The 23,601-nt window shown below is 40.4% G+C and overlaps 1 protein-coding gene across 1 annotated transcript in view; it reads right to left on the bottom strand.

The window, feature by feature from the left end:
* The window catches only part of LOC125901393 (uncharacterized), a 49,375-nt gene extending 27,528 nt beyond the window's left edge, over window positions 1-21,847 (bottom strand). Inside the window, exons 1-23 of the mRNA XM_049597083.1 lie at window positions 21,775-21,847; window positions 21,563-21,681; window positions 17,515-17,682; window positions 17,120-17,319; window positions 16,915-17,027; window positions 16,670-16,776; window positions 11,280-11,450; window positions 10,979-11,184; window positions 10,759-10,859; window positions 10,510-10,628; window positions 8,632-8,787; window positions 7,382-7,596; window positions 7,211-7,296; window positions 6,937-7,064; window positions 6,660-6,785; window positions 6,257-6,447; window positions 6,065-6,156; window positions 4,137-4,267; window positions 3,797-3,921; window positions 3,557-3,683; window positions 1,709-1,921; window positions 1,375-1,545; window positions 103-249 (exon numbers count right to left, since the gene is read on the bottom strand). Coding sequence (XP_049453040.1) covers window positions 103-249; window positions 1,375-1,545; window positions 1,709-1,921; window positions 3,557-3,683; window positions 3,797-3,921; window positions 4,137-4,267; window positions 6,065-6,156; window positions 6,257-6,447; window positions 6,660-6,785; window positions 6,937-7,064; window positions 7,211-7,296; window positions 7,382-7,596; window positions 8,632-8,787; window positions 10,510-10,628; window positions 10,759-10,859; window positions 10,979-11,184; window positions 11,280-11,450; window positions 16,670-16,776; window positions 16,915-17,027; window positions 17,120-17,319; window positions 17,515-17,682; window positions 21,563-21,681; window positions 21,775-21,847 — 3,285 coding nt within the window. The remainder of the gene's footprint in view (window positions 1-102; window positions 250-1,374; window positions 1,546-1,708; window positions 1,922-3,556; window positions 3,684-3,796; window positions 3,922-4,136; window positions 4,268-6,064; window positions 6,157-6,256; window positions 6,448-6,659; window positions 6,786-6,936; window positions 7,065-7,210; window positions 7,297-7,381; window positions 7,597-8,631; window positions 8,788-10,509; window positions 10,629-10,758; window positions 10,860-10,978; window positions 11,185-11,279; window positions 11,451-16,669; window positions 16,777-16,914; window positions 17,028-17,119; window positions 17,320-17,514; window positions 17,683-21,562; window positions 21,682-21,774) is intronic.
* Between the last annotated feature and the right edge of the window lie 1,754 nt (window positions 21,848-23,601).

Here is a 23,601-nt window from a genome sequence, read left to right as displayed (position 1 = left end):
CGCTCTAATGGAATAGCTGTAGCTTTAGTCTGAATATTTCAGTATAAGACTTTGGAAATTTGTCTTCAAATAACTGTACTGTGTGTATGGCCACATACTGACCTGAGATCCTGTCCATTCCTTTTTGTTAATCACACTGATATCTGCAGTCTCATCAGAGAACAAGAGCAGGGAAGGTGGAATCTCAGTTGCCAAGGAATCAGGAACATTCTGCACCACGCTTACCGGATTTGTGTCCACAGAAATGACCTGCCAGAAAATTAAATAAAGTAAAACTAAAATCAGAAACCATTTCAGAAGTTCTGTAAATAAATACATACATAACATGAATTAAGTTTTGGGTGCCTACCCGTTACTTTCTGCATTTACAGACATGTATATCAACCTGGTATATAACACATTGCATTTTGTGCAGTTATTGTTATTGTGCATGTTATTATCACGCCTTTTGAAAGTCTAACAGTATATATACTGCAAGTCATTAATACACTGAAAACACAGTTTCGTTGATAGTCAATGGACAGTTATGGCTGTATTAACACATTTAACTGCTGAAATTAAAGAAATAAAGCCTGTCAGATTTTTGTAACATCATCACTATCTCAGGCACCAGAATCAACCCAGTCACCAGAAGAAAACATTGACATTGAATGTTTCTGCGATCCACAAAAACATGCTTGTCATATTAATGTTTCTAGTGATCTAGTAAATGTTTCTGAGTTTGTCATCACAAAGTGGAGGCAATGGTGGATGGCATGACACCTAGTTTAGACGCCTGATAAGCTGCTGACCACTGTTCGAGACCAACAAACAAAACTGGTTGTTTAAGTGAGTCATTGCCTAGGCACCTTGTGGATGTTTTTTTAGAATACGGCCATTGTTTTTCCAGCTGCTTTTGAGGCACCACACATGGGTGCTTTTTGAGTAGCCCGGCACTGTATTTCCACAGGGAATAGTGGCACAAAAAGTGTTTGTTTTTAACTAAGACATTGCTGGTTTTCCAGTGGTGATTGTGCCCTCAGTACTGGTTATTTTAAGCCAAAACATGAGATTCTCCTAACCATAACCAAGTGCCTTTTGTTTCCTAACCTAACCACACATTAACCACAGCATTGTTGTAAAGTTTAAACATATCTACTACTTAATAACATGCATATGTAATATATCCATGGTTTACAGAAATGTATAATGCCAACATTTTTTTGTTTTTCTGGCAAATGAGTTACATTTTTTAGAGGTAAAAATGATGTTTGCTTGTATGTACTCTGTATAATAATAATAATAATAATAATACTATAAAATGTTTTTATATTAATCTTAGATCAGCAATGGCTGTATTGTTGTGGTAGAGTAAAAAGTTACTGAAACTTGTACCTTTTGGACGTAGGTCTGCTGGATGACTGTTGGGGCTGCCAGCATGTTGGAAACAAACGTGCTGCTTTGGGAGATGGTGGCTAGCTCAGAGGCTGAGATTTCTTGTATTGACTGAGATGGAACTCCAGCAAGAAGTGTGCCAAGGGATTCCAGGGAGGATCCACTGTTGATCTGTTTAATACATTTGCATTTGTCATATGCAACATACTCCTGGGTCATTTCATATTTATTAAAAGTATACCGATCTAAATACAGAACACTGTTAGGAACATGCTTTGAACCATTTAAATATCATGAATATTAATCGTGTTAAAAAGGACAGTAAGGCCTTTACCAGGAAGCCTGAGGCAGTTATGGTCTGGATGATTATGGTGGCCTGCTCCTGGTTCCAGGTGCTGACTGAGCTCAGGCTGGGCAAAGAGGAAACCAGCACTGATGGAGAAATAGAAGTGATCTGGCTGCTGGTTAGGCCTGAGCTGGCGCTGCCCAGGTTCTTAAACGTATCTGGCGTGAAGGTCTGGATGTTAGATGCCAGAGCAGCAGATACCTATAGAGCAAAATACACCTAGTTATGACAAAGTCAACTGACTACATAAAACCATTTTATAGTTTTAATGACATGTCAGAGAAAAAATCAAATGAATCATGCACAATATTTGCAAAGCATTATCAGTCTTAGAGTAAGAGTAAACTTTTGGAAACAAAGATAAAATGGTGAACAAGGGTACAAAAGCAAGCTTAAAAACATTTAGGCTCATTAGAGACCCTCTAATACTCTATGCTGAACAATGCATAATAGTTAAGCACATCTGAAAACTGTTGAGAGCAGGTGCTGGACAAATAGTGTCTTTGTATGTATCAAGCAGAGACCTTTGAGGCTGAAAAATGAAGCCCATGTGGAAGTGTCAAAAACTGCAGTTCACTGAACAGTCACTTCAGGCTGGCTCAAAAACAGAGTATATTCCCATAGACCCCCATGTTAAAATGCCCAACTTTACAGCAGAAATAAACATGTTTACAGCCTGTTACAAAAAATGGTTTTGAGTTCTATAGCTAATTTCAACATTAACTCATAACTCACCCGTTTACATTTTATTAAGGCCCAAAGTTACACATATATGAAAGCAGGGCTGCTTGAGTGACAGGCTGTCTCTGAGGCGTCGTCACACTCCATGAGACAGATTTACCCCTTGCTCCTCCACAGCTCCAACCTCTTGACCAAATAGGGTCCCTTCTGGCTCCAAAAAACCAAGATAGCGACAGTCGAAATGCTGAACGTGAGGCTTCAAAACGGCAGTCCAAAAACCAATGGGTGATGTCATAGTGGCTACCTCAATTATTAATACAGTCTATGCAGTCTAGCACCACCACTAGCAGCACGTCAGCTAGTCTCATGTGAGTTGCCATGTAAACACAGCACGCCTGCAGGGCAGGCTAACTGACCACGGTGAGAAATTGTGCTATAAAAGTGGAGTAAATTACGTCTTTTCAAGTCAATTTTGCATGCCGCGGCTTCAGGGCATTTGGATTATGACGGACGAGCCATTCTGACGTTTTTGAAATGCATTAGTGGAGTTTTATTACATTTTCAAAATGTGGGTTCCATGCACTTCAAGTGTAGCTGTTATTCCGGCTGGCTGTTATCCTCCGATACCCCGAATGAGTTTTGTGGATTAAAAAACTACACTGGACTTCTTGTCCTTCTGAGGGTCAGTAAGTACTGTCTGTATTTTCATTCTAAAGTGGCCATTTCCTTTAAGAAATGAGGCTTCTAAGGTGCTGAATGGTGGTTCATTTCAAGGTTTCTGGCTTAATAACTCAGGGTTCATCTTTGGGCAGACATCTTTCTCTGTTTATGGGATCAATATGTGGATCTCCTTACCTGCTGCACTCAAAATGTATCATTACTGGGACCTTTTTAAACTCAAGTTCAAATAGTCATGTAGTCAATAATAATCTGGTGTTTGCTGTTGAGTTATTTGGTCAATTAGTTGTATCATAGTTTGCGTATTTTCCTCTTCTTTCTTTTATGTTTTCAGACTAGCTTAAACTGTAAATGCTGTGGTATATATATGAAATGCTAAACTATCGAATAGGTGCATTTTTTTTTTTGTTTTAGTGTTTAATGACAATTTAAAAAAGTTAAACTCTATTTCTCTGTAGACATAAATTGAGCTGGTACCTCAGGATCCTCTGTTCCATTGCAGAAGTCACCCAGCTCATTTAACACGAGTATCGTCTCTTCTTCATTCACAGAAGAATATGCTGAACTTGGGACCTCATCAGAGCACAAGAAAAAGCCTGGAAGCCTAGAAAAAAAAAAATTTAATATATGAAATGACAAACATCTACCCACTTATTAATGTATATAATAGACATATATGCCACAGTTACATATTTTGGCAGATTAGTGGATACTCACTTCAGAGGTTTGAAGGTTGGGTTGAATTCATAAAGCTTTGAGATGTAGAGGTCTGTTACATCTTCTGGGATTGCTGTGTTGTTAAAGAGCTCCAGGTTGGCTTTGTCCACTAAGAACACTCCAGCCTTCAAAAATGTCACCATACTGGTCAGTAAATAATCTTTAAAAAATGTCTTTGGTTTTCCCAGCCTTAACTAAAATTAATAAATATCAAAATGACACTAGATTTAAACAAAATTAGGTTATGATTGTGAAGTCTAGTAAAATTAAATGAACATCTATATTTTGTGTATTTAAAGCATAAACTTTAAATGACATAGAAACTAATATCAGGACATACTTGACTGGTGGAGGTGAAGGTGGTGAGATCATCCACAGTGACAAATGACACAAAGCTGCCGATGTAATTGGCAAACCAGGCAGTAGAATTTAGTTCTGCATCACTGGCATTGTAGCATCTGGCTTCAGAGCCTATGAAACAGGAAAAAAACAGAACATTATCAAAAATGAATGTAAAGTATTTAACAGTTAATTCGTTAATAGTTGTAATACAGGCTAACAATCATATTGGGCGATCACTGATGGCTCAAATATTTACGGACCAGTGACACTGAAACACGAGTCCACAGCTATCATAGCGACCCTGCACGGTTGGGCATAGAGGTGCTTTGTGCTAATATGGACCAGAGTTGGGTAAGGGTTACTTTAAAAGTAATCAAAGTACTTTACTGTATTACTTTTTTTAAAAGTAACCAGTTACTTTACTGTGTTACTCTCTGAGTAAAGTAACTCCAGTACTTTTAATGTACTTCCAACGTTACTCCCTGAGAAAAGTAACTCAAGCACTTCTAAAGTACTTTTGAGTATTCTACATTTCCTATTGGGCAATGGACCACAGGGCGCTAAGCCTACATTTTTTACCAGTGGTCATTTTTTTGACCAGTAGAAACACAGAACGATCTGCTGCCGTAAACAACTATAGGACAACAACATTCCAGCGTTTTTAATATTTTCTCTAGCTATGTTATCACACAGAGTAAAAGGGGGAAATGATGGTGTGAAACAGCAGAGGCACTTTGTCAACCCGCTGAGTTAACGTTACTGTCGTTAGCATCAAGCTAGCAAACAATGGTACATCCTCACGGTCGGACATAAAGTAATAACATTAACAAATAGTGGCGGGGCTTTTACTCACCACAACTGCAGAGGCTCCCAGCTTCATTTGAAACAAACTACATTATAGACAGTCCATTATTTATTAATCCCTCTGTATCCTTATATTTTTACTTTTTATCTGCTCCCGTTGTCTTTATAAAGTTAACATATTGCACCATCATTTCAAACTCAACACTTCCTGAATTTGTTTCAAAGAATTAAAGCCCCTTATAACCTCGACTGAGAGAATCCCTCCACTTTCTAAATAGGCTTTTTATTGTGAAACATTTGTAGGAACTTGGTTGTGGAGGATACAGCAGCTTGAATGTTTGTGTACGGTACTTCAAATGTAGCTCCTGCCATCTGCTAGGTGACAACATTTCGGCTGGCATATGAACAGAAACAGTGATTCAGATGATAGTAAAAGTAATAAAAATAGGACACGATGACTCCACAATCGTGTAATGTGACATAGTGACTCTCAGAACGGGCAGAAAACTCGTGTAGTGTAAACCAGGCATAATGCAAGTCCTGAGTCTGACCTGTCTGTCAACGAGTCCCCCTCCACCTTTTTTTAGACTCCACCATAACACAATGGCAGCATTTCTTCTCCACATAGCGAGCCACAAGCTTCATGGCTTCTTTCAGCCTGATAGGTTTAATGTTATCTCTGTTATTAGAACCAAAAGACAGTCGTTGCTGTTTTGGAGCTGAAGGACCAGCATTCTAAAAGTAACGAAAGTAACTGATGGCTTGTTTCAAAATATACTCAAGTATTTGATTACTCAAACAGCAAACTAATGCGTTAGGTTACTCGTTCCTGCAAAAAGTAATCAAAGTACTTATACCCACCTCTGCTCATGAAAACATTTATACATATTGTATTCCATTTCTGCCAGTATATCCCCCTAAAGCTTACACAACAGACCTTTAAAAACAAAATCAAAAACTCTTGCCCAGAAAACCTTTAGCAAGCTCTTGCTCTAAAAAAATATTTATAGTTTCAGCTGTGTTCATTCAACCTAGAGTTAAAGTTAGACTAAGCATGGACAGTAAAATGTAGGTCCTTTCGAGCCACACCCCCACACACATTTGCTCAAAAATTCTTCTTACCAGTCATCAAGTATGTACTGATGGTGGTGTATACATCCTGCTGTCCAAATTCAGAGTTGTTGTATGTGAAGTTATTTCCCAGTACAGAGACACTACAGGAGGAAAAACAACACAAAATATAATGATAGCCCTATTGTCACTAAACTTTCTGACACTGTAACAAAAAAAAAAAAAAAAAAAAGGGAGACTTACAATTTCTGGAAGGCAAGACACGAAGCATTCTGCACTTCATTGGAGCTGATGAGGCTCTTTCTGAGGAATCTAAGATAGTTTGTCAACCGTTGGTCAAACCAGGCGTTAACCTCGGCTCTGCTGTTGCTGCTCAGCGCCAAAGGCCAAACACAGGGGAGGATGTCCTCCTTCACATCATCTGGCACATCCTCCTAATGACATACACATGTATTTATTTACGTTTAATGAGAGGCCAGTGTTAAATCTTTAATTTCAAATTGATGATCAAATGGTGTATTACAGAGAACTGGTGTATATGGTGACAAAATCACCACTTAGATGCAACTTATATCAGCATGTAAAAGTGACATGTCTTATAAGTAATAATGTTAGTTATATGGCTCGATTTAGAAGAAGGACATACAGTTTCAAGGAAAGCAGGAGTGTTGTTGTAGTTGTTGAAGATGACACAGATGTCAGAGTCTTTATCAATCACATTGGGTTGACTGAGGAACTGATTCAGCTCTGAGGTGCTGATGGTACTGAGGAGCTGAAAGAAAAGAAATAAGTGGTTGAAAAAGTTAACAGCACAACATATGTGGGCATTTGCATTATGGCAGGTGGTAACTCTTACTTTACCGTCTGTTTTGGGATTTAAAAATGAGGCAAAAAAAAAAAAGTATTGTTTTGTTTAAGTATACCTCTGACTCGCGTGTCTGTGGCAGGAGAGATGTGAACATCGACAAATCTGGAAAATCAAAGCTGAGAAAAGTGTTTCTCAAATAGTTGTAGAAGCTTCCACCACTGTAACACTTGAGGGGTGTTGGACCTGTGTTGAACACAAATGAAATCACTGTGTACCCTGATACAAAATTATAAAATTTGAGGAAAAAAACATACTGAAATAGGCACAGGCTATTTAACAACAATATTAACATTTTTCGTTATTTATAGATGTGTATCTGTTGCACAAACCTTGGAGGAAGAGGAGGATGCTTTTGCCAATTTCCTTTTGGGTGTCATTGCTGAGTGTCAAGTGTTGTGCGTCCAGCAATTTAATCCTAAATTCAGATTAAAATTAGTCTGAAGCAATTAAAAAATATATATAATCCCAATGATTATGACCCAGACCAAAGAAATTCTTACAACTCTTGGCTGCTGTTACAACTCCTGTTATTCCCGATGTCAAATAAAGGTGTCACCAGGCTGGGAGAGAGATTAACCACCAGAGGGCTCAGTCGAATCCTGAGCCACTGCAGGAACTCTGTGTCATTGATGGCCGAGGAGGACAGATCCCCTCTGTCAATTACTGCCTGGAGGAAGGCAGATTTCACCTCCTCTGTGTAGTTGACTGGGTGTTCCTGGGAGAATTTTGCATAAAATAAATAAGAGTTGGAACTGAATGGTTTACAGGATAGAAAAAATGGTATGTTATTGATCATGTTACCATTTATGAGTCATTTGTCTGCTTGTATTTGAGAAAGCCAAATATTTTTGTTCCCTTGTTGCTTTTAAACGGGCTAAAAAAACATCTATGGAAATATCAAGACATGCACTAGCTTTGAGCCTCTGGGAAGGTGGGCCACTGTGCCTGCTTGAGAGTTTAGCAGGCTCACTAAGTTAAAAACTGAAAACAATGAAATGTTAGCTGTGGTACTGAAGAAACAGGACCACCCCATTCTGCACTTGAAATAACCAACCTTCACAATTGCAGGAATATTGACTTCAAAGCATGCTACAGCAGCTGATTAGTTGACTGTTAGTTGTCTTAAGTTAGCCTGAAAAATTATGTTAGCAAGTGTTTGCTAGCATGTTCAACAAGCCACGATGAAAGTCAGGATGTTTGCCTGTCTAAAAATATAATATTTGCTGTTGTTTACAGGTAATTTCTTACTCATGTTATTGCTACAATAAAACAGTTTCAGGAGGTGGACACAAAATGACACCTTTTTCTTTATGCTAGCTTGTTCAACAAGCCACAAGGAGATACCTAAAGAACCAAAATTTGTTTATATTTAGCTGTCTCATGTAACTGCTACAAAAATAGTTTAATGTAACTGATGTAAATAGCTGGGCAAAGTATTAGTAATGCCTCTCAGTATAGAGTGCCCGAGGGATGCCATTTTTCTGTAGGCTGACGCGGAAGTTAATGAAGCTAGGATTTATTGCAGGGCAGACCACATTGGTTTTAGCTAAGTCTGCTCAATAAACTGGCATTTCAGTGTTAATAATATTGCAAAAGCCATGCATTTTAATTTCAGTGGGGTTATAAAGTTACTATTTGATAAAGCATGTTTCAAATCTGTTGGCTTGTGTTTGAGTGACGCAAAAATGAAAATGAAGCAATTTGAGTATTATTAAGCAAAAAAGAAAATGTCAGCTATACTAACGTTTACCTCAATGGCTGGTGAGACTGTGTCAAAGAAAGTCCCAAAGTCAACAGGGTCAATGGCTGTCATAATTTCTGTCACGTCTTCCATGTCCTGTAGCTGTGAGGGAGTTGCTGCAAGGTGGGCCAGCTGACTGATAGTAAGAAGATCTGCAACCTCCACCTAAAAGTGACAAGCAGCATTTCAGTAAGCAAACACAACAGTGGAATTCTCACCTATTGTCACAAAGTAAGCTAATCACCTGACTTTTTAGTATTTGCAGTCACTGTGTAAAATATTTTTTGTCTTGTAGAAGGAACAAAGGCAAGTAATGTCCAGTGACAAAACCAGTGTTCATTTTGTTAATGAAAACTATGACAAAGTAATATTTATCTGCTTCTTAAATGTGAGGTTGATAAGTCAAAGGTTACAGTGAACCTGGAAACAAACAAGTAGTTGTCTAGTTGTCTGAAATTAGGTATTTATGGTCTCAAAACCTTAGAGAGATTTGGAGCTTTGCAAATGATGATGAGCATGTGTGTGCTGGTAAATCATTCTTTAAACCTGTCAAAAACTCTGAGAAATAGAGGAAAAAGTAGTGTGTTTAAAGTATGAAGAAGAAAAAATTAAAATGAAATGAAATTTCATCACTTGATATATCCTGTCACCTTTATTCCTATTTCTGATACCTGTTTTAGCCCAATTGGATCAGAAGAAAAAGAAAAAGTTTAAAAAAGTTTACCAAAATGTAATGAGTTTTTGTCAACTTAATTTTTGGAGCTGTTGTCAACTAAAACTAGACTAAAACTATGAAGAATAAAAATAAATAACATGTGACTAAAACTAACAAGCATTTTTTTCTGAAGACTAAAATTAAGACTTGCTGCCAAAATTAACACTGGCTCCTTGGGCATAAATGCACACAGCGCCTCTCTTAGACCAGGTTTTTGTTGGTCAGTGGCGCAGTCACTTTCTGCTGGTCAAAATAGTAATACACAACCTGAACACACCTCATTTTAAGACCTGCACACAGACGGGCACAAGTACAGTTGCTATTTACATAACATGGGCACTGGCCATCAAAATGACAACTGTGTTGGTCTGAAAATAGCAATGACAGCTCTATTGTGTGTTGCTGTGAGCCAGGTTTGAGATAGGGTCCTTGGTTCAACTAACTGCAGTGCTTTTCCCCATTTGCCTGTTAGATTCAGATTGTCTAGGTTGGTGTGAAATTTGTCCATCAGACTCTTGTTTGTACTAAAAAACTGAATTGAGTTGGTTCATTTCTAAGCCCACTCTTGTGTCTGGATTTTTTGGTATTAATTCAAAAATTAAAATACTGTTAAATCTGCTGATTATGAACTCTAATGGAGGTGAAATTATAAACAATCTGTATTACCAGTATATACAGTACATGTTAATCATGGTAACTCATATTCTTGTTACCATGGAATTATGGGGAATTTCCTGAATCCATCAGAGAGTAAATGGATTGAAAAAGTGGTGTGTTGTGCTTGTATCCAGGGCAGAGTATTTTGGCAGTTCCTTTTTAAAAAGTGAGCGAATCATGGTGATCCTACAGTAACCATACCCCCTGCAAGACTCCTCTTTTTCATCCTATTTCTACTTCTTCATCATTATTCAGAACATTTATAGTCAAGTTTTAGTTTTAAGCAATAATGCTCATAATAAGTTATTGTTTCATGACCTCTTTGCGTCAGTGGAGAATATATACTAACACATAAGGTTCCATGTAGCACTGATGATGGAGGATGACAATCACCAAAACGGTCCACTTGATAAGTTACCTGTCTGTCCACATGACTATATATTTACACCCCTTGGTGCATTTGTAATGAGCCAGTGTGACTATGAAAGTGACAAGGAGTAAAAGGCAACACTTACTCCATTAAAATTGTTCTTCAGGGTCACAAAATCCATGTAGGAGGCATGCACACGGAACTGACCAAAGTTGTCTTTGAGCCAACGTCTGTCATCATTTACAGGTTCAATGCAGGAGCGACCTAAGTATCAAGATACTGACTTTTTAAATTGAACATGGCATACAAATCATTGCAATGTGGATTTATAGACAATTTACAGCACACAAGTACTAGCAAATGCAATGTCATGCAATTATTCCATCTAAGTTACCTGATGAGGAATGTGTCCGAAGAAAGTCCATTATGAATGCAAAAACCTGTTGGGTCTGCCTCACGGAGAGGTGAGTGAAAACATTGTTGCAACCCTTGACACTGTGAAAACAATGAAAAATTCCTCTATTCACCAAAATGTGTAGCAGAATGTTTCCATTTTCTTTTTCCATTCCCTTTTTAAACATTTCTGGAGGAATAGAAAAATTGTTTCCACTCACATCTCTTGATATGAGTCACAGCTGATATTCCGTGGAATGATTTCAAATGTGCTTGACATGATGCCTGGGAGGAACAGGGGTAGGTAGACCTGGAACCATAACTTGAATCCCTCAGCATCTAGCATGGATAGTTCTGGGCCAAGTGCAACTAGTGTCAGATTTAGAATGGTGTTACGCACTCTTGGGTCAATGGTTGTCAGGTTTTGCTAGAAAAAAAAAAGAAATTTTAAATAAATAAGTCATTTGATACTTTTTTTATTTAGTGGAAAAATTCATAACTAAATGTGATGAAAATACTTACCTCTGCAGCACCACTAACAAATCTGTCAAAGAAAGAGCCAAGGTCTTCCACACGTGATGACGCAGTAAGTTCTGTGAACACAATTCTCACAAGGGTTTCATTTGACAATTTCTTTGGTTCAAGGAGCAATTCCGCTTTTTGTGCTGAAGACAGAGAGTCTAGTACTGTCGCCTAAGAGAGGAACAGAAGACAAAAAACATCAGAAATATTAATTTTTTTTAAACAAGGTATTTTTATTGATAATTCAATAAAGATGCACAAGCATCAACAAACATAGAACCAACAAGAGCAAAAAGACAACTGCATCCACCCAACAACCCAGAAACAAACAGAGAAAGCCAGATCAGCAAAAGGAAATCCAGTAGACAAGAAAAAAAATAAATAAATGAAAAAATATATTTTTTTAAATCAATAAAATAAAAAAGGAAAAATAACGACAAATTAATTAACATGTGTGACATAACTAGGGGAGTGTAGCATGTTTTGCATGTTTCATTACAATTTTTCAGCTTCCATACTTGCTACAAATGTTAAAAATGGTTGCCTGGTGGTATAGAAGCGTGCAGTTAATCCTTTGATAAAACAACAAATTTTCGCCAATTGTAAATGATGCACAACATCCTTAATCCAATGCCCATAAATCTGAGGTAAAGAGTCTTTCCATTTACACAGGATGAGCCTTCTGGCCGAAAGTGAGCAGAAAGGGACAATGTCCGCTTGGGCTCTACTTAAGTTAACATCCAGAGGAGTAACTCCAAATATTGCCATGGACATAGATGGGGCAACTAGCTGTCCAAGCATTGTTGGAAAAAGTTTTAGATATTAAATCCCAGAAATAAAAAAGTTTTGGACATGACCAGAAGGTGTGACATAAAGTGGCTAAAGACTGTTTACACCTGTCGCATGTAAGATCAGTATAACTGCTAATCTTAGCCAACCAAGCTCTGAACCAGTGGAGTCGGTGTACAATCTTAAATTGAACAACAACATGTCTCAGACAAATAGAAGATTAATACATTTTTTGAATAGCTTTATGCTACACCTCGTCTGATATCTGTTCTCCATTATCCTCCTCCCATCTCTGCTTTATAGAGTCCAAGGCTGCAAGATTATGAGCATTGAGTAATTCGTATGTTTGACTTATGGACTGTTTTTTAGCTATGTTACATTCAAAAACAGAATCTAAGAGGGATGGGTAAGGGCAGGAAGGGAAACACCCAAGATGAGAAGCCGCAAAGCTTTGGAGCTGCGAGTAACTGTAACTAGCTGGTCAAAAGAGGCATAAGTGTCATCAATATAGAGATCACGTACCGAGGTGATTTGACTGTTTGACCATGTATCAAATGCTGCATCTATTGTAGACGGAGTAAACATTTGGTTCTTTGCCACTGGTGCAGCAAGTGAAGAGTCTGTTAGTTTGAAGTGTCGTCTGAACTGATAAAAAAATCTTAATAGCAGACTTTACAACTGGATTTAATGTGACGTTAGGCAAAGACTGTGATAGTGGCAATTTAATCATAGTATTGTCAGTGTAGATTCTCTGTCATCCAGGTCATGGTAATTGTAAGCGCTATTACAATTGGCTATGGCCATCTACGTCAAGCTGGAACTGACTGAGAATCTTCACTGACAATACTATGTGCTAAATTGCCACTATCACAGTCTTTGTTTCTAAGAAGCCATCTTCGTCAAGCTGGAACGACCATCGTTAAACAGAGGGGGTGGCTTACGACACCACTTACTGACTCTGCAAGGGTTCCCATGCACACAGGGTTTAAAGCCTGCAACTTCGTACCAGTCATTTAGAACTGAAGAAGCTTCTTGGATGAGAGGCGAAACAAACGCAAACAAGTCCAGTTGCCTACGATATAGTACTTATGACCACATAGTATTGATAGACGAGCAAACTGCATGAATGCTCTCTCCATTATTACCCAGCTAGCAGTAATGTCTTTTCTTAACCAATATAATATTGCTGTAATGTTAGCTGACCAATAATAGTATAAAAAATTGGAAGTGACATGCCCCCTGTTTTACAAGGTCTTTGTAGTATTCTTTCTTTTGTCCTGGGTGGTTTCTTGTCCAAATGAAAGTTGAAATTTGACTGTTTAAATTGCTGAAAAAAGATTTTGTAATAAATATTGGCAGACTCTGAAAATATAGAAAGGTTTCAGTAAAATAATCATCTTGATTGAGTTCATTCTTCCTCTAAGAGAGAGGGATAATGGGTCCTGCTTCATATGTAACAAAAGCGGTTTATAATTGGCTTTATATAGATCTTTATAATAACGTGTAATCCAAATTCCCAGATATCTAATTTTTTTGGAGCTGATTTTAAAGGGGATTAAAGAAAAAGAAGCATCCTGGTTTGCAGTTCCAATTGGCATGAATTTGCTTTTCTGAAAATTGACTTTATAGCTGGATAACTGACCAAATTTATTAAGCAGTTCTATAAAGTGTGGTAAACTAGAAGACGGATCGGATATATAAAGTAACATGTCCTTAGCATACAATGATACATTATGTTCTAGGCCTCCTCGTTTAACCCCTTTGGTATCTGCGGACATTCTCAAAGCCTTGGCAAGTGGCTCAATTGCCAAGGCAAACAAAAGTGGGGATAAAGGACATCCCTGCCTGGTACCGCATTGTAACTCAAAAAAGGGCGATTTAAAACGTCTGCAGCAGCTAGTGGGCATTGGTGGTAGCACCCTGGACTGGTTCAGGTCCTATTTAGCCGACAGGACTATGTATGTTGGTCTTGGTGCGTGTGAATCCTCCTCCGCTCCGCTTTTATATGGGGTCCCACAGGGTTCAATTTTAGGACCCCTGCTTTTCTCCCTGTATATGCTTCCCCTAGGGTCTATCCTCAGAAAGCATGGTGTTACTTTTCATTGCTATGCTGATGACAGCCAGATATATGTCCCCCTGAGTAAAAGCGATGCATTTTCCCTCAAACCCCTGCTGTCATGTCTTGAAGATATCAAAGCCTGGATGGCCCTAAACTTTTTAAATTTTGATGAAAAAAAAAAAACAGAGGTGATGGTGTTTGGCCCCAGCGGCTCCTGTGTTTCCTCCCCTGTTGATCTGGGTCCTTTAGCAGTTTATGCAAAGTCTACTGTTACTAACTTGGGTTTTAAGATGGACAGTGATTTTAAATTGGACTGCCAAATTAGTGCAGTTCTAAAGTCGAGTTTCTTTCACCTCAGGCAGCATGTGAAGCCTTTTCTTGTACATCAGCACTTTGAAGCAGTAATCCATGCCTTCATTACATCTCAGCTGGATTACTGCAATGCACTTTATTTTGGAGTTAGCCAGTCCTCCCTTGCATGTCTCCAGTTAGTCCAGAACGCTGCCGCTCGTCTGCTAACTGGAGTACGAATGAGAGAGGACATTACACCCATCCTGGCCTCCCTCCACTGGCTGCCTGTGCACTTTAGAGTTCATTTTAAGATCCTTTTATTTGTTTTTAAATCTTTAAATGGCCTCGCCCTGCCCTACCTCTCTGAGCTTCTTCACCCCTACACCCCTACCCGGTGCCTCAGGTCAGCTGATCAGCTGCTCCTTGAGGTACCGAGGTCCAAGCGAACGCTTAGACGAGACCATGCATTCTCCGTTGCTGCTCCAAAAATGTGGAATAATCTACCTCTGCACATCAGACAGGCCTCCTCACTGTCTGTTTTTAAAACCCACCTTAAAACCCACTTTTACTCACTGGCTTTTAACCCAGCATGAGACCTCATTCTGTTTTTATTTGTTTGTTGCTGTTTTTATTGTTTTTTTTGTTTTAACTGCTTTTTATTATCTCACTGTTTTGTTGTTTTATGACCTCCTGTGTACAGCACTTTGTTTCAGCTGTGGTTGTTTTAAAGCGCTTTATAAATAAAGTTGAGTTGAGTTGAGATATTTTATTATTAGTACGCACTGCAGCAACCGGGGATGAATAAAGGATCTTAATCCATGATATAAATTTAGGGCCGAAGCCAAACTTTTGTGAAGTGTGAAACAAGAAGTCCCAATCCACCCGATCAAATGCCTTTTCAGCATTTAAGGTGAGAATCAATTCCTGAGTACTGTTTACAAGTCGCCTGATGTTGAAGAAGGAGTGCCAACCTTTTATGAAACCTGTGTGATCACGTGAAATGATGGACACGCAGCAAAGGGCTGCAGGCTAGAATTGAACCAGGACCACTGCAGCAAGGAAGAAGCCTTTGTACATGGGGCGTCTGCTCTATCCACTAAGCCACCGACGCTCCTCTTTATCTTTTTTTTTAAAAGAATGAGATGACAGCCTGAGGCATAGTGAAGGGTAGGGAGTGAGATAAAAACTCTTCAAAAACAGAAAGTAGTAATGGGGAGAGCTGGGTTTTGAATTTTTTTAAAAAATTGGGCAGGGTATCTGTCCAGGCCTAGATAGTTTATTTAGTTGGAGAGTTTATCTCTTAAGTGGTTATTATCGTTTCCAGTTCGGCCACAATTATCATCGACTGATGGAACATTCCATTACTTAAAAAAAATCCTCTAAGGCTGTTAGGTTAGTAGATTGATTTGTGGAATACAGTGACTGATAAAATCTGTAGAAACATGAATTAATTTCTGTGTTGTCTATATCTTAGAGGCCTTGTTCATCACATATTTCAGGGCTAGCCTGAGCAGCTGTTCTCTGGTGCAGCTGGTGGGTCTTGTCCCTGTGCTCATAACAGTTACACTGTACACAGATTTCAGATATTCAGCTTGTTGGGTCAGTAAAAGATTATCTTCTGTTTTTGAAATCAGGCACTTTTTCAGTGTTACTGGAGAGGGCATCTGACTATGTAATAAATCCAACTCCAAAATCTGATCTGATAGTTGTTTCAGACTTCAACTTCAGACTATCAACTTGTTACAAAATCTCTTGCAAATTTCTTTCAGTGTTGTGGGCAACCATTAATCTTTGTAACCCTATGAACGCAAGCAGGGCCCTCTGATGGAGCTCGTTTTGCTTGATCCTATGTCCTTACAGATTCACACACACACATTTTCTCTGGAATGCTCTGCTGCTCAGAAATTAGCCCACCAAAACCTTTGACAAGAGGGCAGTTGAGAATCCACTATGGATTACACCATTTCCTTACTACAGACCCTTGAAAACAACAGTCTGGGAGCCTGTTCGGGCCAAAACTCTTCCTTTCCTTTAAACTGGACAGGAAGCTGACAACAGGCCCGAACTTTGTTTAAAACACCAATAAACAATGCTCATGTCCATATTAATGGCCCTTAGAAAGTAAGCAATGAACAAGTTGAACATGTGTTTAACTAATAAAAAAATGTTGCGTTCACATACTGATACGGTAGAGAAACACATATCACACTGCTATTTTCCCAGAAGATATGTAGAAAAATTTATGACTCACCTCAGAGAGGTTGAAAGCTTTGAGGTCAGCGTATGTTGTGTATTGGGAAAAGGGGCCCAGGTTTATTTGAAGCCATTCAGCATCACTCTGAATTCCCTGTCTGCAAACTAAGGCAAAAAGATAGTCACTAGCATAGTTCTGATTTAGCAGGCATTATTTGTTGTTGATAAACGTGGAACAAATGAAGTGCCAGTTTTGTTCTAAGTGCCAATTCAGCATATTTCAGAATAATGTGTTAGCCCTACCTGGCTTGTTGATGACACTGGCAGATTGTCTTAAGTAACCAAGAAGAACTTCTGTGATTCCTTGTCGTCTAGGTAGGCTCATTGCAGGGTGAGCTTTGGCCAACCCACTCACACTGCAAAGGGCAAAAAGGAACATTCTTAAGGAGTCCTTCATCAGTTGTATTTTTTGCAATGCAAACTTGCTTGTATGTGAAATGCTACTCACACAACATGGTAGTTTGTGCAGTTTATGTCTGAGGTTGCATTCTTCAGCATCATTGGACTGAAACTTGGAAGGAAAGTAACCAGTGTCACATGGAACCACATGAACCAGTCAGCTTCCTCAAATTGCGGGAAATGGGGACTGATGATGGCGAAGGTCCTATTCATTACACGATCTCTGACAGGAGGCTGGAAATCAGGTTCCTGACAAATGATGACATGAGACGATTTTTATACCATAGTGCACCACACAAGATGCGAGAAGGGATGTAACAAAATATTTCACTTGAACGAATCCCCTACAGCTGATGTAGAGGGTTCCGTACGTATCTAAGTATGAACTATGCTCCTTCAAAGCTTAGCATTGTCTTTCTTTTCCGGGTGTCAAGAGTACCCTACCTTTTCTTCTGCCGCAAGCTCCGTCAGGAATTCGTCCACATTTTCCAGAGCATTGCCCTCCTCCAGACGGTCAAACACACGGTCGATTTGGTTTGTGTCATTCAAGGCCCCTGAGCTCAGTGTAAACTGTGCCACCTGAGTAGGAGTGAGCACTGACAACGATTCGGCCTACGAAAGGGAATCAATACAAAATCAGACAGCTGCAAAACCACAGGAAAGACATTTCAGTTTGGGAAAAAGGAATGCTACCACCACAGGTGCCACTTACACTGGAGAAGTTGGCATTTAGGGCTTGCAGATCCTGTAGGATTGCAAAACCAGAAAAGCCGCCAAGGTTTGCCCGTAGCCACTCTTCACTATCTCCGTCAAATGAGACACAGCCAGGATCTGCAAAGAAGCCAGAAAGAAAGACATTGGCAGGGTGTAACCACTGTATGCCATCAGGACATCACCAAATTGAGCTTGGGCACCTGCCTTTACCTGATGAGTCGTTTCTTGAAAGGAATGGCTTGATGAAATGAGTGTAGACTGTGTGCTGTCTTTCTCTGTCCATGTATGCCATTTGGCTGCTGAATGCCTGGATACTAAAATTTGAGAGAAGGCTTTAAACACTTGACAACTGTAAATCTGCAGGTTCCTCTGCAACCTTGTTCAAAGGTGAGAAAAATGTCACACATTTACTTACACAGTCTGGTATGTATGGCAGCTGAAGTTCTTGGCGCTAAGGCAGAATAGGAAGTTGGGGATGGAGAGGCCAAAAATGGACGAATCTTTGTTTGGAACCAGTTGCTGACAAAGGTTTCGTTCTGCAGTTGGGCCTGACTGAAGTTGGCAATTCTCACTTCTCCAAGAGCCTCAAGCATATGTGACAAGGATGGGTTGCTGTCCCTGGGGGCCTGGAATTGGAAAAAGTCATTTTGGCCTGATACAGATTTGCAGCGGGCACACAACTATTCTGTGAAACTGTGGGATTAGATTTACCATGGTGGCGAATGTCATAAGAGCACCTTATAGTGCAGTAGAAGCTTTTGGAAGAAAAGCTTCCAGACCTCTACAGGTAATGGCCTGTGGCTTTGCAGTGAGCAATTCATCAATGTGGCAACGTTGCTGGCTGTCAGATGTGTGGCCTTGGGAAAAATTAGACAGGAAGTAAAGCAAAGAGTTTCAGAGCTTATGGAGATTTCTATCACGAGGGTAATGAAGCCAAAGCCAAATCTTTCTTTGGGATTCACAGCTTACGTAATTGTATCTTACCGAGGAGCAGGCATTCTCAGTGATGGTGAAATTGCACAAGGCCTCTGAGGAACTGTCAACAGACAGTGTGTGTTCAATTTGAGATCTGAGGAGAGCAATAACAAGTTAATCACCGTCACCTTAGTTAGACTGTGAGGACAAGCTGAACCTACGCAAACTTAGCACTGGACTAAACAGTCATTGCCCTACCGTTCAAATGCAGCACAGATGTGGTCCTCTGTGAAAAGACAATATTCGTATCAGGCATTGTACCTTCACAACGCTATCTTGTCATCAAAGTTAAAATGTCTGGTACTTTACAGACTTACCATCAACCGGGGTCTCTTTGCACTGGAGAGAAGCAAAGCATAATTGTTATTCGAGTGGCTACAGCTACTAAAAGTTGAAATACCTTAATGCGGCCACCTTGCCAAAGTTAATGTGTCAGACTTGTGTCCTGTAAATTTCGATCCAATATACAGTGATCCATGAATTACATCCATAGACATAAACTCACCATGAAGGAATCTGGAACTGAGCAACCTGTTTGAGAAAAATTGAAAGGGAGGCATGGCGTCAGTGCAGCTCTTGTCATTGTAGTGGTAACTGGCTTTTCTGAAAACAGTTTGTCAGGTGAACATTTTGCCACGTACGTGGGAATCTCTTCTTGAGTGACTTTATGCTTGATCTGACATCATAGGAAATGTCCAGTGGCAGAGATTCCAAGCTTTGCCGAAGACCAGTGAGGCTGAAGGAAGAAAAGAGACATCTTTGTGACTTGTCCGGAGCTAAAGTCTGACATCATGATGCAAACCCAAAATGTTGAGCTGTGGACTTCAGAAATATTGTCTCTTACATAGCTGCGTAGGATGCACAGCTGATGTTTCTGGGGATCACCACCAAGCTGCCAGGGCGGAGGCTTGCCATCACAGGAGTCAAATGGCGCTGGAACCACAGTTCAAAGTCTTCAGGCTCAAATTCTTCAAATTCAGGAGCAAGGGCTGCCAAGGTCAGGTTCAAGATGGTGTCTCGCACAGCTGGATTTTTGATGAGGGTGATGTTTCTCTGGAAATAAAAGGATTCAAGTTTCACTTAGGGGGGTGGGGGTGGGGGTGGGGGTGGGTGCGGGTGCGAGTATTTTACATTTCTGAAATCAGTGTAGAATTGAGAGCAAGTTTGGTGAAGCACCTTTATACTACAGTGCATCAGGGAATGACTCAAGCCATCATCAAGGACAACAGATACAAGAAGCGTTTGAGGAATTTATCATTTTGAGTTAAATCTGGGCCCCTGATTAGATATGGCAAGAATTCTGCAAGCCCAGGGCAAGTTTTAAGTGGTTGCTTTGCAAGGCAACTTTGTGGGAAAATATGGCAATCTCAAAGTTAAGCATTCACCTGCTTATTGATGTCTGCAAAAGCCTCAAAACTCCTCGAGCTGGTCATCATCAGGGGACTCTGTCAAGCCTGTCAACACCTCCCTCACGAAGACCTCATCCTCCAAAGCACCGCTGTCTGGATCCAGGAGCAGCTCAGCCTTCTGGTTTGGTGAGAGGGATTCCAGAACCTCCCCCTGATGACACAAACAAAGAGGATATATGAATTCCTTTTCGCTCTGACATGGAAAAACCACCGCTCTATGCAGATTCCCCACGTTCTGCATATTGTGCTACTGTTTTCAAGGAAGACTGGTTACCAAGAAGGAGAGAAAACGTATGACTTACCTTAGAAAGGTTGAAGACTTTGAGGTCAGAGTACGTTGCGTGTTGGGAAAATGGTCCCAAGTTTGCCCCAACCCATTCGCTATCATTCTCAATTCCCTGCCTGCAGACTAAGGCACAAAGATGGATGTTAGCATCTGCACAATTTAGCAAGCATAATTTCTTTGTTGATACACATGGAACAAGACGACCACGTGGCGCAGTTTGTTGTATTACTCCTACCTGGCTTGTTGATGACACCCGCAGATTTTCTCATGTAACCAAGTAGAACACGTGTGATTTCTTGTTGTCTATGTGGGCTCATTGCAGGGTGAGCTTTGGCCAACCCACTCACACTGCAAAGGGCAAAAAGGAACATTCTTAAGGAGTCCTTCATCAGTTGTATTTTTTGCAATGCAAACTTGCTTGTATGTGAAATGCTACTCACACAACATGGTAGTTTGTGCAGTTTACGTCTGAGGTTGCATTCTTCAGCATCATTGGACTGAAACTTGGAAGGAAAGTAACCAGTGTCACATGGAACCACATGAACCAGTCGGCTTCCTCAAATTGCGGAAATGGCGACTGATGATGGTGAAGGTCCTATTCATTACACGATCTCTGACAGGAGGCTGGAAATCAGGTTCCTGACAAATGATGACATGAGACGATTTTTATACCATAGTGCACCACACAAGATGCGAGAAGGGATGTAACAAAATATTTCACTTGAACGAATCCCCTACAGCTGATGTAGAGGGTTCCGTACGTATCTAAGTATGAACTATGCTCCTTCAAAGCTTAGCATTGTCTTTCTTTTCCGGGTGTCAAGAGTACCCTACCTTTTCTTCTGCCGCGAGCTCCGTCAGGAATTCGTCCACATTTTCCAGAGCATCGCCCTCCTCCAGACGGTCAAACACACGGTCGATTTGGTTTGTGTCATTCAAGGCCCCTGAGCTCAGTGTAAACTGTGCCACCTGAGTAGGAGTGAGCACTGACAACGATTCGGCCTACGAGAGGAATCAATGCAAAATCAGACAGCTGGAATTGCAAAGCCACAGGAAAGACATTTCAGTTTGGGGAAAAAGGAATGCTACCACCACAGGTGCCACTTACACTGGAGAAGTTGGCATTTAGGGCTTGCAGATCCTGTAGGGTTGCAAAACCAGAAAAGCCGCCAAGGTTTGCCCGTAGCCACTCTTCACTATCTCCGTCAAATGAGACACAGCCAGGATCTGCAAAGAAGCCAGAAAGAAAGACATTGGCAGGGTGTAACCACTGTATGCCATCAGGACATCACCAAATTGAGCTTGGGCACCTGCCTTTACCTGATGAGTCGTTTCTTGAAAGGAATGGCTTGATGAAATGAGTGTAGACTGTGTGCTGTCTTTCTCTGTCCATGTATGCCATTTGGCTGCTGAATGCCTGGATACTAAAATTTGAGAGAAGGCTTTAAACACTTGACAACTGTAAATCTGCAGGTTCCTCTGCAACCTTGTTCAAAGGGGAGCAAAATATCACACATTTACTTACACAGTCTGGTATGTATGGCAGCTGAAGTTCTTGGCGCTAAGGCAGAATAGGAAGTTGGGGGATGGAGAGGCCAAAAATGGACGAATCTTTGTTTGGAACCAGTTGCTGACAAAGGTTTCGTTCTGCAGTTGGGCCTGACTGAAGTTGGCAATTCTCACTTCTCCAAGAGCCTCAAGCATATGTGACAAGGATGGGTTGCTGTCCCTGGGGCCTGGAATTGGAAAAAGTCATTTTGGCCTGATACAGATTTGCAGCGGGCACACAACTATTCTGTGAAACTGTGGGATTAGATTTACCATGGTGGCGAATGTCATAAGAGCCCGTCTAGTGCAGTAGAAGCTTTTTGGAAGAAAAGCTTCCAGACCTCTACAGGTAATGGCCTGTGGCTTTGCAGTGAGCAATTCATCAATGTGGCAACGTTGCTGGCTGTCAGATGTGTGGCCTTGGGAAAAATTAGACAGGAAGTAAAGCAAAGAGTTTCAGAGCTTATGGAGATTTCTATCACGAGGGTAATGAAGCCAAAGCCAAATCTTTCTTTGGGATTCACAGCTTACGAAAAACAATCTTACCGAGGAGCAGGCATTCTCAGTGATGGTGAAATTGCACAAGGCCTCTGAGGAACTGTCAACAGACAGTGTGTGTTCAATTTGAGATCTGAGGAGAGCAATAACAAGTTAATCACCGTCACCTTAGTTAGACTGTGAGGACAAGCTGAACCTACACAAACTTAGCACTGGACTAAACAGTCATTGCCCTACCGTTCAAATGCAGCACAGATGTGGTCCTCTGTGAAAAGACAATATTCGTGTATCAGGCATTGTACCTTCACAACGCTATCTTGTCATCAAAGTTAAAATGTCTGGTACTTTACAGACTTACCATCAACTCTCTTTGCACTGGAGAAGCAAAGCATAATTGTTATTCGAGTGGCTACAGCTACTAAAAGTTGAAATACCTTAATGCGCCACCTTGCCAAAGTTAATGTGTCAGACTTGTGTCCTGTAAATTTCGATCCAATATACAGTGATCCATGAATTACATCCATAGACATAAACTCACCATGAAGGAATCTGGAACTGAGCAACCTGTTTGAGAGAAAAATTGAAAGGAGGCATGGCGTCAGTGCAGCTCTTGTCATTGTAGTGGTAACTGGCTTTTCTGAAAACAGTTTGTCAGGTGAACATTTTGCCACGTACGTGGGAATCTCTTCTTGAGTGACTTTATGCTTGATCTGACATCATAGGAAATGTCCAGTGGCAGAGATTCCAAGCTTTGCCGAAGACCAGTGAGGCTGAAGGAAGAAAAGAGACATCTTTGTGACTTGTCCGGAGCTAAAGTCTGACATCATGATGCAAACCCAAAATGTTGAGCTGTGGACTTCAGAAATATTGTCTCTTACATAGCTGCGTAGGATGCACAGCTGATGTTTCTGGGGATCACCACCAAGCTGCCAGGGCGGAGGCTTGCCATCACAGGAGTCAAATGGCGCTGGAACCACAGTTCAAAGTCTTCAGGCTCAAATTCTTCAAATTCAGGAGCAAGGGCTGCCAAGGTCAGGTTCAAGATGGTGTCTCGCACAGCTGGATTTTTGATGAGGTGATGTTTCTCTGGAAATAAAAGGA

This window comes from Epinephelus fuscoguttatus, linkage group LG14 (genome assembly GCF_011397635.1).
Source record: "Epinephelus fuscoguttatus linkage group LG14, E.fuscoguttatus.final_Chr_v1".
In the NCBI taxonomy this organism is placed as follows: domain Eukaryota; kingdom Metazoa; phylum Chordata; class Actinopteri; order Perciformes; family Serranidae; genus Epinephelus; species Epinephelus fuscoguttatus.
Note: the sequence above shows the minus strand (reverse complement) of the source record. Positions and strands in the feature narration are given on the sequence as shown.